The 21,784-nt window shown below is 43.0% G+C and overlaps 1 protein-coding gene across 1 annotated transcript in view; it reads right to left on the reverse strand.

The window, feature by feature from the left end:
• Positions 1–6,903: 6,903 nt before the first annotated feature.
• Positions 6,904–21,784, reverse strand: part of LOC120433199 (deleted in malignant brain tumors 1 protein-like) — a gene marked incomplete at its 5' end in the record, with an annotated part of 53,164 nt that continues 38,283 nt past the window's right edge. Inside the window, 4 exons of the mRNA XM_039599076.1 lie at positions 6,904–7,026; positions 9,130–9,445; positions 18,623–18,937; positions 20,390–20,704. Coding sequence (XP_039455010.1) covers positions 9,156–9,445; positions 18,623–18,937; positions 20,390–20,704 — 920 coding nt within the window. The remainder of the gene's footprint in view (positions 7,027–9,129; positions 9,446–18,622; positions 18,938–20,389; positions 20,705–21,784) is intronic.

A 21,784-nucleotide genomic window follows, 5' to 3' on the forward strand; every position in this document is an offset into this window, starting at 1 on the left:
TGGTGTAAGTGTGGTTGCAGCTGAGAGCTGCAGCCACGTATAATAAAGATGGCTCTAAACAACAACCTCTGGACCTGCCGTGACTCAATCATGCCACATAAATAAAACAGAAATTCTGATCAGAAAAAAAAATACAAAGTCATATCTAAAGATTACAAAAAAGACACAATATTTAATGACAAAATAGTTTTTACCTGAACAAATCACTCCTGCATCTTCACTGTGGCTGCACAAAAAACTTCCAGAAGGGCTATACCTGCAGTGCCCAAGGGACGTCTCATTACCCAAACAGTTGACATTATCAAGCCAGATCTTTCCTTGGCCTTCACCAAAGAAGGCACTGGATTTTGCTCTCTGAGGTGGTCCACAGTCCATGGCTCTGCACACCACCTCAGCATCTCTGAGGTCCCATTCATCATCACACACTGTTCCCCACTGGCCGTCATGCAGAATCTCCACTCGGCCAGAGCATCGGTCAATGCCGTTCACAAGCCTTATTGGTGGTTTACCTGAGGGCACACGTTAAAGTATTAGCAATGAATATTTCAATCTCTTACTCTTTTTTAAATCCAGAGTTAACAGATTTTTAAGGATATCTTCAACATGCTGTATGCTGATAAGTGTCCGTCATTATCTGAAATGCAACCAAAAGAGGTTAATGGCTGTCCGCCTTTTCAGACAATAGCTCATACTGGACTGTTCGTATGTCCAAGAACCTTTGACATTTAACATTTAACCCAAAACACAGTCTTTCACCAAATGTAACCAGGAAATTTTGGTGCTAAAGTTCAGGTCCATTTATTGTTGATTTAACTGAGGAAAAACATAAAGCATTAACAATAAATATTACAAGCTGTCAAATAGATCCCATTAAGCAGTTTATTAAGAACTCAATAGCTTCTCGTGAGGGGCTGTGCTGACACCTGCTACTCTCTGGCAGAAAGCACCATGCCCCTCCCGTGTTTTAAATGCACTTTAGAACAGCATGCAGCAACACCAGGTGGAGAAAGGTATGGGGTCTTCACACCCCTGTTCTCTGTTCCTCATTGGGGTAGGGGTTTGGGAGGAGAAGTTGGCCGTCTGATCGGGGTCTGGGATGCTGGGCCTCCCTGCACCTCCCTGGGAAAAGGGTAACATCTCTTGGGTCTAGGGGCAGATTACCCCTGTAGAGGCGAGGGTACCTGGACCTGGGGTATAGAGTATGCTTGGGGAGTGTGAGTGTGTGTACAGTGTCCATTTCTGTTTGTCTCCACATTGGGCGAGTGCCAATTAGTTGTATATGTGAGCATGAGGGTGGGAATGCATGTTTGTGTCTGTGTGTGCCTGTTTGTCTGCGTCTATATGTCAGGTTGGGTCTTAGACTCCACCTCTCTGGACACATCTCAGGCAGCCCCAGGTGTGGGGACCTATCACCCCCACAACACTCCCTGCCGGCCCTCAGATGTTGGTGCGTTGCTGGTTCTCGGTGTCCAGTGCTGGGCGCTCAGGTATGTACCGGCTGATTCCTGGTAGCTGCTTGGCAGGGCCTGCCGCTTGTGGCTCGGTTGGGCCCCTTCTGGCGGGTGGGGGGCCCTCGGACCTCGGGCCCAGGGCTCGGTTCGTTCTGGCGCGGCTGGCTGCCGGCGGAGCCCGCGGGCACATCACTGCAGCGCCCTGTGGCTTCCACACCGGGGCTGCTGGGTGACCCCACATCTGGGGCTTTCCTCAGCTCTTTCCAGGAGGGTGGCGTGGTTGCCCCTCCGATGGTCCTCCTTGGGCTCTTGCGCTCTGGGGTGGCCTCTAGATATTTGGGTCCTGGATCTCCTCCATGCCTGCTTCATGTCCTGGGGGGCGGGGATATGGCTCCCCACACCATCTAGCAGATTGTTACATGGAGGAACATTTTGAATACAAGCGCACTCACGCACACAGATGTGCACACAGGTGTACACACGGGTGCTCACAGACACAAATTTATCTTTCTTGGCTGGTACCTCAAAGCACATTGTGCACTGTTGGTCTTGTGTGCTGCACAATAACATTCAATATATATTAGTGGTGGCATTTCTGGTGTGTTTTGGTGCACGAAATAGTGAGCCAATGTGTAACATAATGACAGGACGCAGAGTCAGCGAGGAAGAGAGCAAGTTTAGCCTATTCCAAAATAAAGGCCATAAATACATATGTTCAATCGACCACAATCGTAGACAAGGGAATTGACACAGGAGGAAGGGGACACACAAAGAGTGACCGAAAACAGCACACATGATAAGGGACTACAAAATAAGACGGGAAGTACAGAATAGAGAGAGACAGACTAGACACACAGACAGAAAGGGAAACAAATGGAGAAGAGACAGACTACATACAGGGAAATGTCTAAATAATTACACAAGGAACTAAGAACTACAAATATGAATAACTAAACTAGGACGCACTGGAAAATACTAATAGACACAAAAGACTAAAAATGCAGAAAGAAAACCACCAAATAATAAACCCACAATAAAAACCCACACTAGGAAAAAAAAACAGAAACCATGAAACTGAGAGAAGGCGAGTGTAATCCCAGTGCCCATATGAAGACAGATTAAATGGGAGGGTTAAATGAGAAAGAGTATCTGTTTTGAAGTCAGTACCAAAGCAAAAATACAGATTCATCTGCTCTGGTGACCCCTTGGGAAAAAAGAGAAAAAAAATTAAGTGCATAAATCTCAGTCATTATCTGTTTCAAAGTATGATCAGTGGCTAACAACTTGTAATTATTAACCAATAAGCATGTAGTTTACCAGTTACCCTCCCACAACCACCACCACCACAGTTTGTGACATCACATCACAGCAATAATTTATACTGTTTCTGATCTTGTAAAGAATTATGTTTGAATTTTGAACACAATAATAAGGGTTTACCTGCACAGAGAACACCAGCATCATATTCATGCCCGCAGGTTGCTCTTGTAAAACCTTTGACTGAGCATTGCTGAAGAGATGTCACATTGTCGAAACATGAATTGCTTGCCTCCACCACTGACCCACTGCCACGGCCAAAAACAGCACCACCATGAGCTTTCACGGCACGTCCACACTGCAGCGACTCACACACCACTCCAGCTTTACTTAGAGTCCAGTCCGTGTCACACACTGTGTGCCACTGGGCGCCATGACGAACCTCCACTCTTCCAGAGCACTCATCAGTACCGTTAACCAAGTGGACTGCCAAGCTTTCTGTGAAGGCAAATAAACTAAATATGTAGCCACAGGTATGGAAGAATGACCAACAAATAACTGTGATGCATTTAGGTATATTGTACACCAGTTAAACTCAGAAGACAATATTAAACTTTTTTTTTAATGATAAAGAACATTTAAGCTGCCAATATTACTCTTTGGCATTTTTCATATAAATATTCTGTAAAAAAATGATGAAAAAACAGAATTCCGTGATTAATTCATATTTTATTCATAATACAATCTTGAAAATATCAAATGTTCAGCCTGAGAAAATGTACAATTTTAACATCACAACTTGTAGTCTAATCATTATTATTAGTACAGAACTTGGAGTATGTCAAATAAAAGTACTAATATTACCTGGAACCTCTGAGGATGTCACTTTGACCACATAGAAATTAATGTAAAATCACAAAAGCTGCACCTGGTTTGTCTAACAACACGATTGTTTACACACTTTTTGTCATGAAAGCTGCTGAAAATTAAGACAGAGCTAGCTAGATGTGATTGACAAATAAATATATAGGGGACTGTAGCCACATATCACCTGTGTGATGCAGAGCCAGGGTACAGCAGGATAGTACAGAGCGGGGGAGTGTGTGCCCAAATGTGTGGAGAACTGGCTGGGTTTCTGGCTGATCTGAGCAACAGAAAGCTGAACTGAAAAGACTATTTATTTATCATTATTACTGTTGATGCTGGAGGGGCTCAAAATGACCCCTGCAACCAGTTCTCATTTTAAGAAATTCCAAGTGTATTTTAAATTTGCTTGCAACTCTAGAGAAAGTTGGAACAAGACCATGTCTTGTATGAACGGTCTGTAAACTTTTGCAAACTGGGAAGACCAGCTGCTGGACTTCTGGGGAGAAATGAAGGAATGAAGAAGAAGGAAGCAATGAAGCTTATGTGCAAAAGAACACCATACTACATTAGCTGTAGTATGGTGTTTAGCACTGTGTCACTGAAATATACATGGAAAAAGATGTCATCTTGCTGGAAGCATCTGTTTCTCTCAAACCTGTATATGGATTTCAGCATTTTTGGTGTTTTGCCAGATTTTCAAGCTGCCAGTTTCATGGGCATTAATGCACCCTCATACTGATGCTGTTGCTTGAACTAAACATTGATAAGCAGTGTGGTCCCTCACCTCTTTACTTCACAGGACACAGCTTGTTTTCCAAAAAGAATTTCACTTTTTGATGATGTGAATTTGTTTTCTAGGTTCTATTGTGAATCAAATATGGATTTGGAAATCTTTGCATTCAGTCTTTACTTACATTTCAAAAACATCCAAACTTTTTGTTTTTGAACTGGGTTTGTATGTTTTTTCTTACCTGTGCAGAAAACACCAGCCACTACAGTGTTGTTGCAAGTCCTGTCTGGATATGGTCTTTGTTGACACTGATTCAATGTAGACTCTCTTCCATTGCATTCAATTTGATCAGTCCAGGTCTGTCCTGTACCAGGGCCAAGCTGAATAAGCTTATGGGGCTTCCCACAGTCCAACTGTCTGCACACCACTGCTGCATCATCGATGTCCCAGGATTCAGCACACACAGTCCCCCACTGGCCTTTATTGAAATAATCAACTCTTCCATCACAACGAGTGGATCCACCGGTTAATCTCACATTACCTGGAAAGCAGAGTTGTTATATAAATGTACTATAATTTCATAAATGCAAATAAAAATGCAAAGCTAAAATACCAAATAATCATAACACCAACAGACCATTTTAGACTTAATCAGCTATGATTACAGATGGAATATGTTTTACAGCAGCAGTCCCCAACCCCCGGGCCACGGACCGGTACCGGTCCATGAGTCGTTTGGTACCGGGGCACGAGAGTTGAGGCTCGGGTGTGAAATGTATGGTTTTCGGGGGTTTTATCGTTAACTCTGTCTTTTCCCGTGTTGTAGTTGTGCATCTTATTTTGAAAGAAATATTTACGTGTTACTATAGCAACCAGAGAGCATTAAGGGGCAGAGAGGAGGATGTTACTCTCAATGTTGTTGGCACATTTCAGGAGGACGCTGCTAATAAAGTTACACAATTACACAGTGAATTCGCGATTATTATTATATTTACAAAATACCACAGTTTTTGTCTTGGCTGTATCATTTTATTTCGTTGTATTTATCTGCGACACCTTAAAGGCAGGTGCGTGACAATATTGTAAGGACATTAAACTACTCCGTGGCGGAAAAAAGGTTGGGGACCGCTGTTTTACAGCATCAAAAATGACTCAGAAATTGCTCTCTTCATAGTTTCAATTTTTCTGCCCCTTGGCTATATTACCCTCACTGGGTGATCAGTACATCATCAAATTAATAGCATTTACCATTGTAAGTGGTTAATATTCATCTGTTTTCTCACATTGTGTTTGCTAAATGCTGGTAATGGTGAAACAACTTGTTAGGCATAAAATAATTTGCCATATTGCATTTGTTCTACCTAGAAGTAGACTGTCCATTTTAAGGTATCAAAAGGTCAAGTTGACCTCTATAAGTAAAGGATTAATGATGTGTAATAATAATTTAGAGCAATTCAATAGCAAAATTGTGTAAAGGAAGGGTGAAGAAGAGAGGAAACAATATAAAAACAAAGGTTCAAAGATGCAGCTTCATGCTAAATAGTAGCGGCCAGCTAGCTGACTGAAACATGTGCATACAGCCTATTTACAGCATCTTATATCTTATATGGTCCAATTCTTTTGTGTGATTGTGAATAGGCTGTGTGTGCTTTGGCTGGCCTAATCCTATTGATCTTTTCTGGGTACATGCACAGCTATAGCACACATATGTGAAGATAGTGACATCATTTATAACTCGGGTTGTACCTGATGCATTAACACATGTGTTTAGACTACAAAAATATTGATCTGATGGTTTGCATAAACACTTTAAATTGGAAAAAATCATATTTGATCTGTTTGATAAAGAACTTCATGGATTCATTTTCTTTTTGAAATATAACATCAAGTCTTACCTGAGCATACCACAGAGGCCTCTTCAATACTATCCGTGATAGATCTGGTATAGTTCCTAAACATGCACTGTGTGAGAGAGCTCTCTGTGCCATTACAGTGGATCTCATGTCCTCTCAGATCTTCACCTTGACCAAATGACCTTGAAATCTTGACAGGCTCTCCACAATTCATCTCTCTGCACACCACTGTAGCTTCATTCATTCCCCAGTTTATATTAAATGCTGGTGACCAGTGTTCACCACGGTGGACCTCCACCCTTCCTGAGCACATGTCAGTCCCATTGGTCAGTCGAATGGTAGCTACAAAGCAAAGAGGACAAAATCAGCAATTAGTTGGTGCCTGAAAATTGCATTAATTGAAATCCATGCAATATTCTCACTGGTGTCATGGAAATAATTGTAATATAAATAAAAGAAATTTTGATCAGCAAAAAAAAAAAAAAAAAAAAAATCCAAAGTCATATTTTAAGATAAAAACAGACACAGTATTTAATGCCAAAATAGTTTTTACCTGAACAAATCACTCCTGCATCTTCACTGTGGCTGCACGAAAAACTTCCAGAGGGGCTATACCTGCAGTGCCCAAGGGATGTCTCATTACCCAAACAGGTGACAGAAGAAAACCAGATTACTCCTTGGCCTTCACCAAAGAAGGCATTAGATGTTGCTCTCTGAGGTGTTCCACAGTCCATGGCTCTGCACACCACCTCAGCATCTTTTAAGTCCCAGTCATCATCACACACTGTTCCCCACTGGCCTTCATGAAGAATCTCCACTCGGCCAGAGCATCGGTCAATGCCGTTCACAAGCCTTATTGTTGATTTATCTGAGGGAAAACATTAAAGCATTTACAATAAATATTACAAGCTGTCAAATAGATCCCATTTAGCAATTTATTAACAACTCAATAGCTTCTCCGGAGCGGCTTTTCACTCATCCGAAGCCATCTCAAAGCACCATGCCCCTCCCGTGTTTTAAATGCACTTTAGAACAGCACACAGCAAAACTACATATGAGCGGATGGAGAAAGGTATGGGGTCTTCACACCCCTGTTCTCTGTTCCTCATCGGGGCAGGGGGCTGGGAGGAGGAGGTGGCCATCTGATCGGGGTCTGGGATGCTGGGCCTCCCTGCTGCTGCAGGACTAGGGACGGTGTGCTTGTCAACTGAGGGAAAAGGGCAACATCTCTTGGGTCTAGGGGCAGATTACCCCTCTAGAGGCAAGGATACCTGGACCTGGGGTATAGAGTATGCTTGGGGAGTGAGTGTGTGTACAGTGTCCATTTCTATTTGTCTCCACTTTGGGGCGAGTGCCCATTATTTGTATATGTGTGCATGAGGGTGGGAATGCATGTTTGTGTCTGTGTGTGCCTGTTTGTCTGCGTCTTTATGTCAGGTCGGATCTTAGACTCCACCTCTCTGGACACATCTCAGGCAGCCCCAGGTGTGGGGACCTATCACCCCACAACACACCCTGTCGGTGGCTGATGCCCTCAGATGTTGGTGCGTTGCTGGTTCTCAGTGTCCAGGGCTGGGCGCTCAGGTATGTACCGGCTCATTCCTGGTGGCTGCTTGGCAGGGCCTGGCGCCTTTCAGCGGGTGGGGGCCCTCGGACCTCCGGCCCAGGGCTCGGTTCCTTCTGTCGCGTGTGGCTGCCGGGCGGAGCCTGTGGGCACGTCACTGCAGCCCCCATGGCTTCCGCACCAGGGCTGCTGGGTGACCCCACATCTGGGGCTTTCTTCAGCTCTTTCCAGGAGGGTGGCGTGGTTGCGCCTCCGATGGTCATCCTTGGGCTCTCGCGCTCTGGGGGGCCTCTAGATATCTGGGGCCTGGATCTCCTCCATGCCTGCTTCATGCCCTGGGGGGCGGGGCTATGGCTCCCCATACCCTTTAGCAGATCATTACATGGAGAAACATTTTGAATACAAGCGCACTCACGCACACAGATGTGCACACGGGTGCTCACAGACACAAACTATATCTTTCTTTGCTGCTACCTCAAAGCACATTGTGCACTGTCGGTCTTGTGTGCTGCACAATAACATACAATATTTAGTAGTGGTGGCATTTCTGGTGTGTTTTGGTGCAAGAAATAGTGAGCCAATGTATGACATAATGACAGGGCCGCAGAGTCAGCGAGGAAGAGAGCAAGTTCAGCCTATTCCAAAATAAAACCATAAATACATATGTTCAATCGACCACAATCGTGAGACAAGGGAACTGACACAGGAGGAAGGGGACACAAAGAGTGACAGAAAACAGCACACATGATGAGGGTCTGCAAAATAAGACGGGAAGTACAGAATAGAGAGAGACAGACTAGACACACAGACAGAAAGGGAAACAAATGGAGAAGAGACAGACTACATACAGGAAAGGGAAAAAAATAGACAAGGAACTAAGAACTACAAATATGAATAACTAAACTAGGACGCACTGGAAAATACCAATAGACACAAAAGACTAAAAATGTAGAAAGAAACCCACCAAATAATAAACCCACAAAAAAAACCCACACTAGGAAAAAAAAAAACAGAAACCATGAAACTGAGAGAAGGCGAGTGTAATCCCAGTGCCCATATGAAGACAGATTAAATGGGAGGGTTAAATGAGAAAGAGTATCTGTTTTGAAGTCAGTACCAAATCAAAAATACAGATTCATCTGCTCTGGTGACCCCTTGGGAAAAAAGAGAAAAAAAATTAAGTGCATGAATCTCAGTCATTATCTGTTTCAAAGTATGATCAGTGGCTAACAACTTGTAATTATTAACCAATAAGCATGTAGTTTACCAGTTACCCTACCACCACCACCACATCTAGTTTCAAAACTCCAAAGCAGTTGGTGACATCACACCACAGCAATCTTTTATACTGTGTGTGATCTCGTGAAAAATTATGTTTGAATTGTGAACACAATAATAAGGGTTTACCTGCACAGAGAACACCAGCATCATATTCATGCCCGCAGGTTGCTCTTGTAAAACCTTTGACTGAGCATTGCTGAAGAGATGTCACATTGTCGAAAACATGAATTGCTTGCCTCCACCACTGGCCCACTGCCACGGCCAAAAACAGCACCACCATGAGCTTTCTCGACACGTCCACACTGCAGCGACTCACACACCACTCCAGCTTTACTTAGAGTCCAGTCCGTGTCACACACTGTGTGCCACTGGGCGCCATGACGAACCTCCACTCTTCCAGAGCACTCATCAGTACTGTTAACCAAGCGGACTGCCAAGCTTTCTGTGAAGGCAAAATAAACAGCATATGTAGCCAAAGGTATGGAAGAATGACCAACAAACAACTGTGATGCATTTAGGTATATTGTTCACTATTTTGTAATCCAGACGATATATTTAAAAATAAGAAAATATGAAGAACATTTCAACAGAAATTTCCATACTTTTTTTCACAATAGAACGTAGAAAACAAGTCAAATGTTTAAATTGAGAAAATATAAAACTGTAAGAAAAATATTTGCTTATTTTGAGTTTTATGGCAACAACATGTTCCAAGAAAGTTGGCAAAGGTTTGTTTTCCACCATGTTTACCATTCTGTAGCATCCTGTCTTTCTCTTAACAACAGTCTGTAAACATCTGGGAACTGAAGATAACAGTTCCTAAACTTTTGTGATAGGAATGTTATTCCATTTTTGATGACATAGGGTTCTGGCTAAATCTAAGCTTGACATCACTCCCACTTTTCCATGTTGTCAAGCTGTTTGTGACATCACTGGTGTAGTCCCATCACTTTCTCCCGGCCTTCTATAGGCCAAACGGCATTCATGCCACGTGCTTTAAATCTCACTGCACTTCTCCTTTGCAGTCTCCTTCGTGCAATCGTGTCCATGTCTTTGTCACGTCCATGCTATTAGTTGCTCTCAATCATTTCAGTCATTCGTGGCATAGTCTACGATCCTGTCTTCATCGCCATCCTCGAAAGGCTTGTAAGAAAACAGAATTTGCTGATCTCACATTGCATTACGCCCGGCTGCAACCATCCGGCAGTTTTCACGTCAGCATTTCAGTGTTTCCTCTCTTTAGTCCAGCCTTAGGTTCGGCAGTAAGCCATGCGCTTCAATTTCGAATAGGTCTGGGTTCCCAGAACCTCTGTATAATGCAGCTTCAGCCCGTGCTCATATCATTGTTTAATTGGCCACACCCTGGGAATTTTATATAGTAATAATAATAGTAATAATACTCATAAAATAAAACGCTCAACCTTTTTTATTAGCCTCCGCGACTGGCAGTTATCTGCTTACTGATTCTCCACTAGCCAAATTTAGGCTTTACACTCATCCTAAGCCATCTCAAACTTTCCCCTTTCAGATAAGAACTCAATTTGTCCACCATGTCTAGAGTTTCTGGGCACATTAGGCATCCTAAGTAATCAAGTCCTGCTCAAATTTCCGGTCTGCCCATCCTTTAAACATTAGCTTCCTCCCTGGTTGGCCATCTAAATGTCTTTCGTCAAGTTGCTATGCCTTCTTTCAAGTCATGTGCATTTACTTTAGATTATTCATCCTGGCTCTTCATGCAACTTCTACTACTTTCTGTTATTTATGCTTCTGCCTTGGAAAGTTCAGTCATACCTACTCAGTATTTTGGATATTCTCACTGGTGTTCAGATTCAGATTCAGATTCAGAAGACTATTTATCCCCGAGGGCAATTGAGAGACTGACCTTGCCGACCGTACATACAATATACATACATCACATTGGAGAGACAGGTCAGGCTAGGTAGCTAGCGGGTCAGCCACACAAGCAGCGACCGGAACCGAACAATGGAAAATACACAACATCAGGAAAGACAAGGAGAAAAAGAACTCCCCAGACTGAGCTCCAAGAGGAGATCAGTTTGAGAACAGAAAAAAAACACCTCTGCACATAGCACATGAAAACTCTTAATAAACCATAGAAACACATGACAAGCAACAGGGATGGGTAAAGGGTGAGAGACAGCCAGTGAAGAGAGTGCATCAGGGCCTGCAGCATATGCACTGGTCTCCTTGATCCACTGATAGGTTCGTAGCGTAAACCTATTCGCTGGAACGTTCAGGACAATTTGCTACACAGCAAGAACAAGACACAAGTAGGCAACGTTCTTTGTGTTACTCATGCATGAGGAGGCCTGCCTGGAGCCAAGTGTCGTTCCACCCACTTGACCTCCGTCAGACTCTCTCAGCCAGGTTCCCCATAGCACTCCTTTTATTGAGGTTACTTGAATGTGCATAGGGTCATTAACATATGATGTATACATACACACAAAGGGTACCTTGCCTGTGGTTTTGCAAGTGCGTGTGTGTGTGTGTGTGTGTGTGTGTGTGTGTCCTCCTGCTGACCAAAGGGTCGTAAACGCAGGAAGCTTACATCAAAGGAAGTAGATCTTCCAGATAGGATGTATCTGCTATAAAACCTCCCCAACACAAAGTGGTTAGAGGTGCTCAGGATCAAAGGAATAGCTTTGATAATACTGCTTGAACTAAGACTGTACAAATTTAAGAAACACAATGGCAACATTCAACAATTAGACCTAACATTTCCCCCTTTTTGTCATTGTATATACTTAAATTTCAACTTATGCACCCTTTGTTTGGACAGTGACAGTGTAGATTTCATTCATACACAACTCCTCTTCATTCACCTTCTATCGATGCAAAAGTTCACAGTTAATACATGTAAGCAGTTAACCTGCTTCTCATTGATCTCATACACAGTAAACTACATCCTATACGTAAGCAAATCAGTATCAACAGTCCAAAAACAGGAATTAATATTTTCAAAAGAAGATGCCACCAAGGACCAGACATTATCCAAGTTATCCAGCCTTGTGGTGCATCTACTCCTGTCGTGCAATTCATTATGTATTCCTGCAAATAAACAACTGAATGTAACAGTCAAACAAGAAGAATCAACATTCTCAAAAATCATATGTCACTACAATACAACTGTATACAGACATAGACATTCAAACACATCAGTTGACTTTGCTCAGATTTCATGGTAAATCTCCAACTTGGACTAATCCATTGCCCTTCATACACATAGGCAACTGGCCTATTTCCAGTTCATTTAGCTGTTCAATGTCCTGCAGCAAGTCTTGGAGTCGGACTAGCAGGTCTGTCGTACCAGAGCCGTTCACCTTCCCAGCTACTGGTGAACCAACCGTCCATTCAGGTTCAGAAGCTGAAAAGTTGGCAGTGTTCCAAGTACGTTTACTCCTGGATGTGTTGCCAAGGCAACCAAACAACTGTCTCGCTCTCAGTGATGCTATATGGCCACAGTCCAGAAGAATGTGTAGACAGTGGCATGTGTGCACAAACATAACAATTGGTCTTGTTCTTGATGTGAGCAGTTGTGTTCCCAAACTGCCACCAGTAGTTGTTGAAACCCCATGTGGGTACTGGGTGTGGTTTGCTCTGTCCCAATGTGCTCCTGTCATCCCACTCTGGGTCCACAGGCACAAGAAGGCGCACAGCACATTCCCAGCCATTCTGATGAGTACCTGTGGCTCAGTTGGTTTCTTCACCGGATTGAGACGAGGGGCCCTGGAGGCTTTCCCCCCCCTTTGTACCCGGTCTTCCTGCCACTTACTCCGAGCTGGCCTGAATGTGCGTCACCTTCTTGCAGTGCGCTTGATGTATCCAAGTGTTTCTTCCAGCAACTTCCTAACTAGACCCCCACCATTTGTCTTACAGTATGGGTGTCAGACATGTTAAAATCCAGTGGCACCAAGGCATTATACGATAAAATAATGTGATTAGTACATAAGTGAAAGAAATTCCATTACAATCCCACCCTTTGATTCTTAAATCAAGAATCACATTAATACCAGAATTTCTTTCCTGACATGCTGTATATCACATCAACATTATTTTACACTTAAAGGAGTTTCACACTGTGTATCCTCACTTCACTGTTCTCTCACCACCCTTTGTTCATCTTTAATCTTCCCCCCAATCTAAGCTCTCACATGCAAATGGCAACAACAATGATACAGAGGAAAGGTCTTCTCCAGAGTGTCAAAGTACTTTGCATGGCAAAGTGAAAAAGCATTGGATGGTCATTCCCAGTCCCAGTCATGGCTCCTGGTGTCTGTGCTGTTTACAGAGTCATAATTCCAATGCTGGTCTCCCTCTGCGCTGTCACTTTTGGAGCTTGGCACGCTCTCTCCATCCCTTGATTTCCGTTTCAATGCCGCTGTAGATTTAAGGCAGAGCACGTCGTACACCTTAGTTGTCTTCCTCAACGTCAACGTCGAAACTCTTTCATTTTATTTTAAGATTTTTGCTGTTCAAAATCTCCTCATGACAATCCTTTGGAAGCCCAGTGGTGCAGCCCACTGTCGTTTGTCAGTTGTCCTGCAGATGGTCCCTGCTTCTCACTGGTCCTCTTGAAGCCTTCTCTCCCGGTCGTGGTCTGGATCTGCACTTCAGTCTCTTCTTCCATATCTCTCATGTCACGGTCTCTGCAATTTAAAAATGAAAGCTTCCCCGGAAAACTCTCTTTTGCCCTATGTCAGCTTAGCACAATTAGACATGCACAATGAAGTTGTACATTGTCTCTTAAAAATTCCCAGGGATTCTCCCCTGAAGTAGCTTCACTCCAGGCCCTGTCGTAAGAAAACTATAGCCAGTGGTGTGTCCTGCTGTAAATCATGTGATTAGATCATATGATTAGCCCTCTGCTGTGGAAAAATAGATGTTAGCGCAGCGCATCTGTATGCACACTTTCTCACAGTGACCTCTGCACTGTAAACAATACAAGGTCAAGAATAACACACTGCTGGTAAATTCAAAGACACAGAAAGTGGCAGTTAAAAGGTTAAGTCAGCATGGCCCAAAAGCCCATGCAACCTGTTGCTGTCACCTTTCTGCTCCTGTAAAAGAAACATACATACATCCACCCTTTTGTCAGGTCAAGGTGGAGGTGCAATCTTGCATACTGGTGTCAAGTCAGTGAAAGCTTTTGTCAGTCCAGTCAGTCCCCATTTTTATTTGCTGACAGTAGAACCTCGTGACGCAATAAGTTTCTACTGCCAGCAATGACGTCATTTCAAAAAGAAAAAAGAATTTAGACTGGATTACATCGCTGAATCCTTTTCGACAGGGACTTGTTTTCTGATTGTCCCAAATAAGTGGCTTTCTCCCGAGCCCATTTTAATCTTTTGGAGAAACTCACTTTTGCAACAGTTTTCTCGACGACGAGTCGTATAACGCTTCTGTTCTAATCGTGCATATCTGCTCAAACAGAGATCATCAAACGAAACCTTCAGTCCACCATGAAAGTAACAAAATAAAAAGAAAGGAAATAAAATAAAGGAAAGCAAAGGAAAGAAAGGCCTTGTTTAAGTCATGACACGTGTTCTTCATGCCAGGGGGATAAATCGTAACAACCCATTTGGCAGGCTCAACTTAGTAACAAAAGACAAATCAACAGCCAGATCAATCTCAAACATTCATCCAATCAGCCACACACAACATACAGCATAACCCTGTTGTCTCATCACATAATAAGTTTCTTCTCATGTAACCAAATGTGTGCCATGGTAAAACTTCTTCACACACCAGAAACTCACAATCAGCTCACTCAGCTCACTCATTTAAGACCCTCATCAGCATTCTGTTTTCCTCTATGATGCAGTCATCTGTCCTACTAATAATATTCAGTCCACTAGTCTATGTATCACTTTCATCTTACTAGTGACTTGGACAAGATGACAAACAGAATCTCATGCTTAGACTCTGTCTGGTCTTCATGAGTATCATTGTATGTGTATATGCATGTAGGGTTAGTACGGTTGATGCATTTTCTGTATGTTTTTGTGTTCCTCTCATCACATTTCATTAATCTCATCACTGCTTAAAACCACACACATCTCTCTCTCTCTCTCTCTCTTTTAAACTATCCTTCTCTCATAAACAGAAAGTAGCATTACAGCTGTTTCAGGCTGAGAAACACCAAACACTCTTCGTGCTATCATTCACCACACAACTTATGTTATTTCTTTGTCCGCTGGGCAGGTGACCTGCAGAATCACGTCTGCCCCAACTGGATACCTTTTCACACACACCGTGACGTCAGACACTCTCACACTCGCTTCTGCTTAGAGCACAATTTCACTCCATTCGTCAACGATCCACACACCACGTGCTGCCCAATAAAAACTTTGCAGTGTATTTCATCCTATTTCAAGGCAGACTTACTCAGTTTAGTCTCCATTACAAGACAACAATCAGCCACACTCACGCAGACCACGTCTGGCCCGCACACACACAACATAGGTCTATCGCTTGCGTCCGCAGTCATTAACACAAACACAGCAACACTCTTCTCTTTTTCTTTTTCTTTTTTCTTGTTTTTGTTTCCTATTTCCCTTTTGCACAAGCAGCCTTTACCGTCAACTGCTCTACTGACATTTGACATTGTCCTACAATCAATTTACCTTCAAAATCATATTTCTTGCGCCAATGTCCTACATACTTTGTGCTTCCAGGAGCAAATTTCATCATAAACTTCTCGTCACCCTCTGACGCACTCTTAGTTGCTTGGGAACCCATAATAACAACAATAGCTGTCACAGACCACGTGTACTGCTCTGCACCCACTCACACAAACACATCCACCCAACAGCACAAAATAGGCCTACTCCGGACTCACACCGGACCACTGGGACACCAACCCAGTCCTGGGACCCTAACCCAGTTCTGGGACACTAACCCAGTCGCTGACAAAGCCCAATGAAGGAACGCTGGGACACAAACCCAGGGCGATTTCTCAGGACACACACCCAATATCGGGACACAAACCCAATTCCGCAGTTATAGAGTCACTCTCCAACTTACTTGGTGTTGCTTATTGCGTGTAGCATCAGTCCCGAATCCCGTCAATCACCATCCATCGAGGAGAAAAACAGACGGCTAATCCACCAGCCCGATGACGAATTCTCACGCCTCGGGGCTTTGCTGCAGGATCTCTATAAATCCTGGCTGACGTCAGTCTTTCGGTGTCTCTTTTCCCCTCGGTGAATGTCGATTCGAAGGATCCGGCTCGAAGGACCAATTAATGATAGGTTCGTGGCGTAAACCTATTCGCTGGAACGTTCAGGACAATTTGCTACACAGCAAGAACAAGACACAAGTAGGCAACGTTCTTTGTGTTACTCATGCATGAGGAGGCCTGCCTGGAGCCAAGTGTCGTTCCACCCACTTGACCTCCGTCAGACTCTCTCAGCCAGGTTCCCCATAGCACTCCTTTTATTGAGGTTACTTGAATGTGCATAGGGTCATTAACATATGATGTATACATACACACAAAAGGGTACCTTGCCTGTGGTTTTGCAAGTGCGTGTGTGTGTGTGTGTGTGTGTGTGTGTGTGTCCTCCTGCTGACCAAAGGGTCGTAAACGCAGGAAGCTTACATCAAAGGAAGTAGATCTTCCAGATAGGATGTATCTGCTATAAAACCTCCCCAACACAAAGTGGTTAGAGGTGCTCAGGATCAAAGGAATAGCTTTGATAATACTGCTTGAACTAAGACTGTACAAATTTAAGAAACACAATGGCAACATTCAACAATTAGACCTAACATCCACCGTCTGCATCGGGAGGGAATAAGCGTCGAAGGCATTTGGTGGGGGAGGGGGGATGAGTGTATATCTGCATGTGTATATATATGTGTGTGTGTCCAGAGTTCAGCTGAGACAGTGTCCTTCGCCCTGCCAGGCTAAGTAAACAGTCTTCCAGCCAATCCAGGTGGCCTTGCGTGAGATAGGAAGAAACAGTCTATGCAGAGTCTGTTATCAGGGTGTTTTGTTCAGCTCCAGCCTTGAAACCATAGCTGGCGCCAAGTGGTAGCCGCATGAAATGATGGTGGTTTTTACTTTAGTGCTAACAACTCATGTGAATTTCAAAGCTGTTCTAGCAGTCCGACACTGGTCTCTCAATCTCCCATTGGAGAGCCGTGAGCTTCTCTATGATGATGTTATCAATCTTGCGCTCCATGATGTTATCAATCTTGTGCTCAAAGAGCAGATTCTGAGAACTCACGACCACTGTGAGCTTCTCCAAGATGTAATCCAATTTTAAGCTCAGAGGTCTTATTCTGAGTGTTCACGGCAGCCTCAAGCTTCTCGAAGATCTTATCCGTGCCGCTCAATGAGCCCGTTTGAGAGCTCATGACTCGTCCCATCGTTTCAATCACAGCGGGCAGCCTTGTGGGGTTTTGATCAGCCGATTCCGCTTTCTTTAATCTTCGATAAGCCAGGGCCAAGCCAGCTCAATCAGCAAGAACCCTGTTGTCATGGTTCTGAACAGGTAGATATCTTCAATGTCCTCAATCGACAGTCCCGCCAGGCACACAACCCTCCAGTTATGCCACCCGTCCATTGTGTATCCGGCAGGGAAAGTACCTCCAGGACACTCAGGCTCACCCGAGCCCAGGCTTCTCGTTGAGAAGAGGGTGTCAATTGCATTCAGGGACCAGTTGATCAAATCCATAATTCCTCTTTTAGGTTTTAGAGAACAGACTGTGAGAGAGTGTTCCAGGGGATGTAGGAATGTTTAGCTTATTTTAGAGTTTAGAAATGTGTTAGATAGAATGTAGAATTATTATGAGACACTGACACTGCCCTGGATATAAATAAAGGCCTGACTTAGGACCTGACCTTAGGAGACCCTCCCCAATTGAACTGTGAAAGTAAGACAAAGAGGAGTTAATGCTGAGTGGAAATTCCCAGAGGATACCTGTGTGGGGGTCTCAATATTTGTAACTTGATAACTGTGGTCTGGAAGGGAGAGGGTTTTTATGACCCCTAGGGAGTCACGTACCAGAGACACACAGTGCTTAAACTGTTACACTCACACACCTATATGCACACTCACTCACGTGCACTCACACATACACACGGGAACGCAGCACACACAGGCACTCACGTGCTCGTGCATATAGACACAGACACAGAGTTTGCAGCACACTGTGGGGTTTTATGATGCGGCCGCTTCTATAAAGCTGGCTGTGACTAACAAAGAGGTGAAGATTGTTACAGAGGGACACCGGCCTCGTCTTCCCTTCTAGAAGTGCATGCTTGAATGAAGATGAATAAAGATGAATAAAGATTTTGTAAAATGACTACTGAGTTCGGTGCCGTCTCTGGATGCCTCGACGAATAAAAGAACCGGGGCAAAACTGATTTCGCAACAGGGAAGAGTAAAAAAAATAGACGAGACTAGACAAGGAAGATAAGGGAAGGAGAGGAGAAAGTGTGTGACCGCCTTCGCCAAGAGCCAGAAGAGAAAAGTGGAAAATAACTGCAATATAACCAAAAACTGCAATTCTAATCTGCAAAAATAAAAAAAACATCCAAAGTGGCATTTAAATGTTAAAAAAATAGTAGTATTAAATGACACAATAATATTTTTACCTGAACAAATCACTCCTGCATCTTCACCATGACCACAGTTATGTTCTCCAAATGATGAATGCCTGCAGTGCCCAAGGAACATCTCATTACCCAGACAGTTGACATCATCAAGCCAGATCTTTCCTTGGCCTTCACCAAAGAAGGCACTGGATTTGGCTCTCTGAGGTGGTCCACAGTCCATGGCTCTACACACCACCTCAGCATCTCTGAGGTCCCAGTCATCATCACACACTGTTCCCCACTGGCCTTCATGCAGAATCTCCACTCGACCAGAGCATCGGTCAGTGCCGTTCACAAGCCTTATTGGTGGTTGACCTGAGGGAAAACATTAACGCATTAACAATAAATATTACAAGCTGTCAAATAGATCCATGCAGCAGTTTATTAAGAACTCAATATTTTAATGTAAATTGTTAAAAAACAAAAAGAGCACCATATCAGTCAGTATAAAATCCTTTGCTAACACATTTTTAAGAATCATTTTCAAAAATACAGTAAGCTAATAAGACGGCATCAATATCTGAGATACCAGAACAAGAGGGTAAAGATTGTTCCCATCTCTTCAGGCAACGTCTCATATTGGACTCTTAATGTCTTGGTTATCCAAGAACTGTAACATCGGACTGACTAAATTCAGCTATGGGTGTATCTTTAAGCTTGAACACAATCTTTTAACAGCTGTAACCAGGAAGTTTTGATCCTAAAGCCAAGGTCCATTTCAGAAGAAAATTATTTAGAAATCAGCTGACCAGCACTAGTGCAGACACCCAAAGGGATTCCCAAAATACAGTTTAAAAATACTTACTGCTCATTTTCTTTGTTTAAAAATCCTTAAATAAACTTATTTTGTCTGGCCAGAGTCACATGATCAGTGACGTCCATTTCATTCAGTACGTCACTGTTTCTGTACCCGATTCAGTGGTTTATAAGGAAGTGAATCATTGGTGGGATTTGTGGTGTGTTTTGTAGTGAGCCAATGTGTGACATAATGACAGACATAGAGTCAGTGAGGAAGAGAGCAAGTTCAGCCTACTCCAAAATAAAAACCATAAATACATATGTTCAATCGACCACAGTTGTAGACAAGGGAATTGACACAGGAGGAAGGGGACACAAAGAGTGACAGAAACTTAAGTAAACATAAAGCACAAGTGATGAGGGACTAAAAAGTAAGACAGGAAGTACAAAATAGAGAGAGACAAACTAGACACACAGACAGAAAGGGAAACAAATGGAGAAGAGACAGACTACATACAGGAAAACTGGGAGGACACACAGAGATGAGACTAAGATGGACTGTACATCAAAGGGAAAAACATTAGACAAGGAACTAAGAACTACAAATATGAAAAACTAAACTTGGATGCACTGGGAAATACCAATAGACACAAAAGACTAAAAAATGTAGAAAGAAATCAATCACATAGTAAACCCAGAAATGAATCGTAAACCCACAAAAACCCCACAATAAGTAAAAAAGGAACCATGACAATGAGAGAAGGCGAGTGTAATCTCAGTGCCCATTTGAAGCCAGATTAAATGGGAGGGTTAAATCAGAAAGAGTATCTTTTATAGTCAGTATCAAATCAAAATACAGATTCATCTGCTCTGGTGACCTCTTGGGAAAAATAGAAAAATAATTAAGTGCATTTTGTAAATCTCAGTCATTATCTGTTTCAAAGTATGCTCAGTGTCTAACAACTTGTAATTATTAATCAATAAGCATGTAGTTTACCAGTTACCAATTACACAATAATAAGGTTTTACCTGCACAGAGAACACCAGCATCATATTCATGCCCGCAGGTTGCTCTTGTAAAACCTTTGACTGAGCATTGCTGAAGAGATGTCACATTGTCGAAACATGAATTGCTTGCCTCCACCACTGGCCCACTGCCACGGCCAAAAACAGCACCACCATGAGCTTTCTCGACACGTCCACACTGCAGCGACTCACACACCACTCCAGCTTTACTTAGAGTCCAGTCCGTGTCACACACTGTGTGCCACTGGGCGCCATGACGAACCTCCACTCTTCCAGAGCACTCATCAGTACTGTTAACCAAGCGGACTGCCAAGCTTTCTGTGAAGGCAAAATAAACAGCATATGTAGCCAAAGGTATGGAAGAATGACCAACAAACAACTGTGATGCATTTAGGTATATTGTTCACTATTTTGTAATCCAGACGATATATTTAAAAATAAGAAAATATGAAGAACATTTCAACAGAAATTTCCATACTTTTTCACAATAGAACGTGAAAACAAGTCAAATGTTTAAATTGAGAAAATATAAAACTGTAAGAAAAATATTTGCTTATTTTGAGTTTTATGGCAACAACATGTTCCAAGAAAGTTGGCAAAGGTTTGTTTTCCACCATGTTTACCATTCTGTAGCATCCTGTCTTCTCTTAACAACAGTCTGTAAACATCTGGGAACTGAAGATAACAGTTCCTAAACTTTTGTGATAGGAATGTTATTCCATTTTTGGATGACATAGGGTTCTGGCTAAATCTAAGCTTGACATCACTCCCACTTTTCCATGTTGTCAAGCTGTTTGTGACATCACTGGTGTAGTCCCATCACTTTCTCCCGGCCTTCTATAGGCCAAACGGCATTCATGCCACGTGCTTTAAATCTCACTGCACTTCTCCTTTGCAGTCTCCTTCGTGCAATCGTGTCCATGTCTTTGTCACGTCCATGCTATTAGTTGCTCTCAATCATTTCAGTCATTCGTGGCATAGTCTACGATCCTGTCTTCATCGCCATCCTCGAAAGGCTTGTAAGAAAACAGAATTTGCTGATCTCACATTGCATTACGCCCGGCTGCAACCATCCGGCAGTTTTCACGTCAGCATTTCAGTGTTTCCTCTCTTTAGTCCAGCCTTAGGTTCGACAGTAAGCCATGTTCAATTTCGAATAGGTCTGGGTTCCCAGAACCTCTGTATAATGCAGCTTCAGCCCGTGCTCATATCATTGTTTAATTGGCCACACCCTGGGAATTTTATATAGTAATAATAATAGTAATAATACTCATAAAATAAAACGCTCAACCTTTTTATTAGCCTCCGCGACTGGCAGTTATCTGCTTACTGATTCTCCACTAGCCAAATTTAGGCTTTACACTCATCCTAAGCCATCTCAAACTTTCCCCTTTCAGA

Source organism: Oreochromis aureus, linkage group 15, assembly GCF_013358895.1.
Source record: "Oreochromis aureus strain Israel breed Guangdong linkage group 15, ZZ_aureus, whole genome shotgun sequence".
Lineage (NCBI taxonomy): Eukaryota > Metazoa > Chordata > Actinopteri > Cichliformes > Cichlidae > Oreochromis > Oreochromis aureus.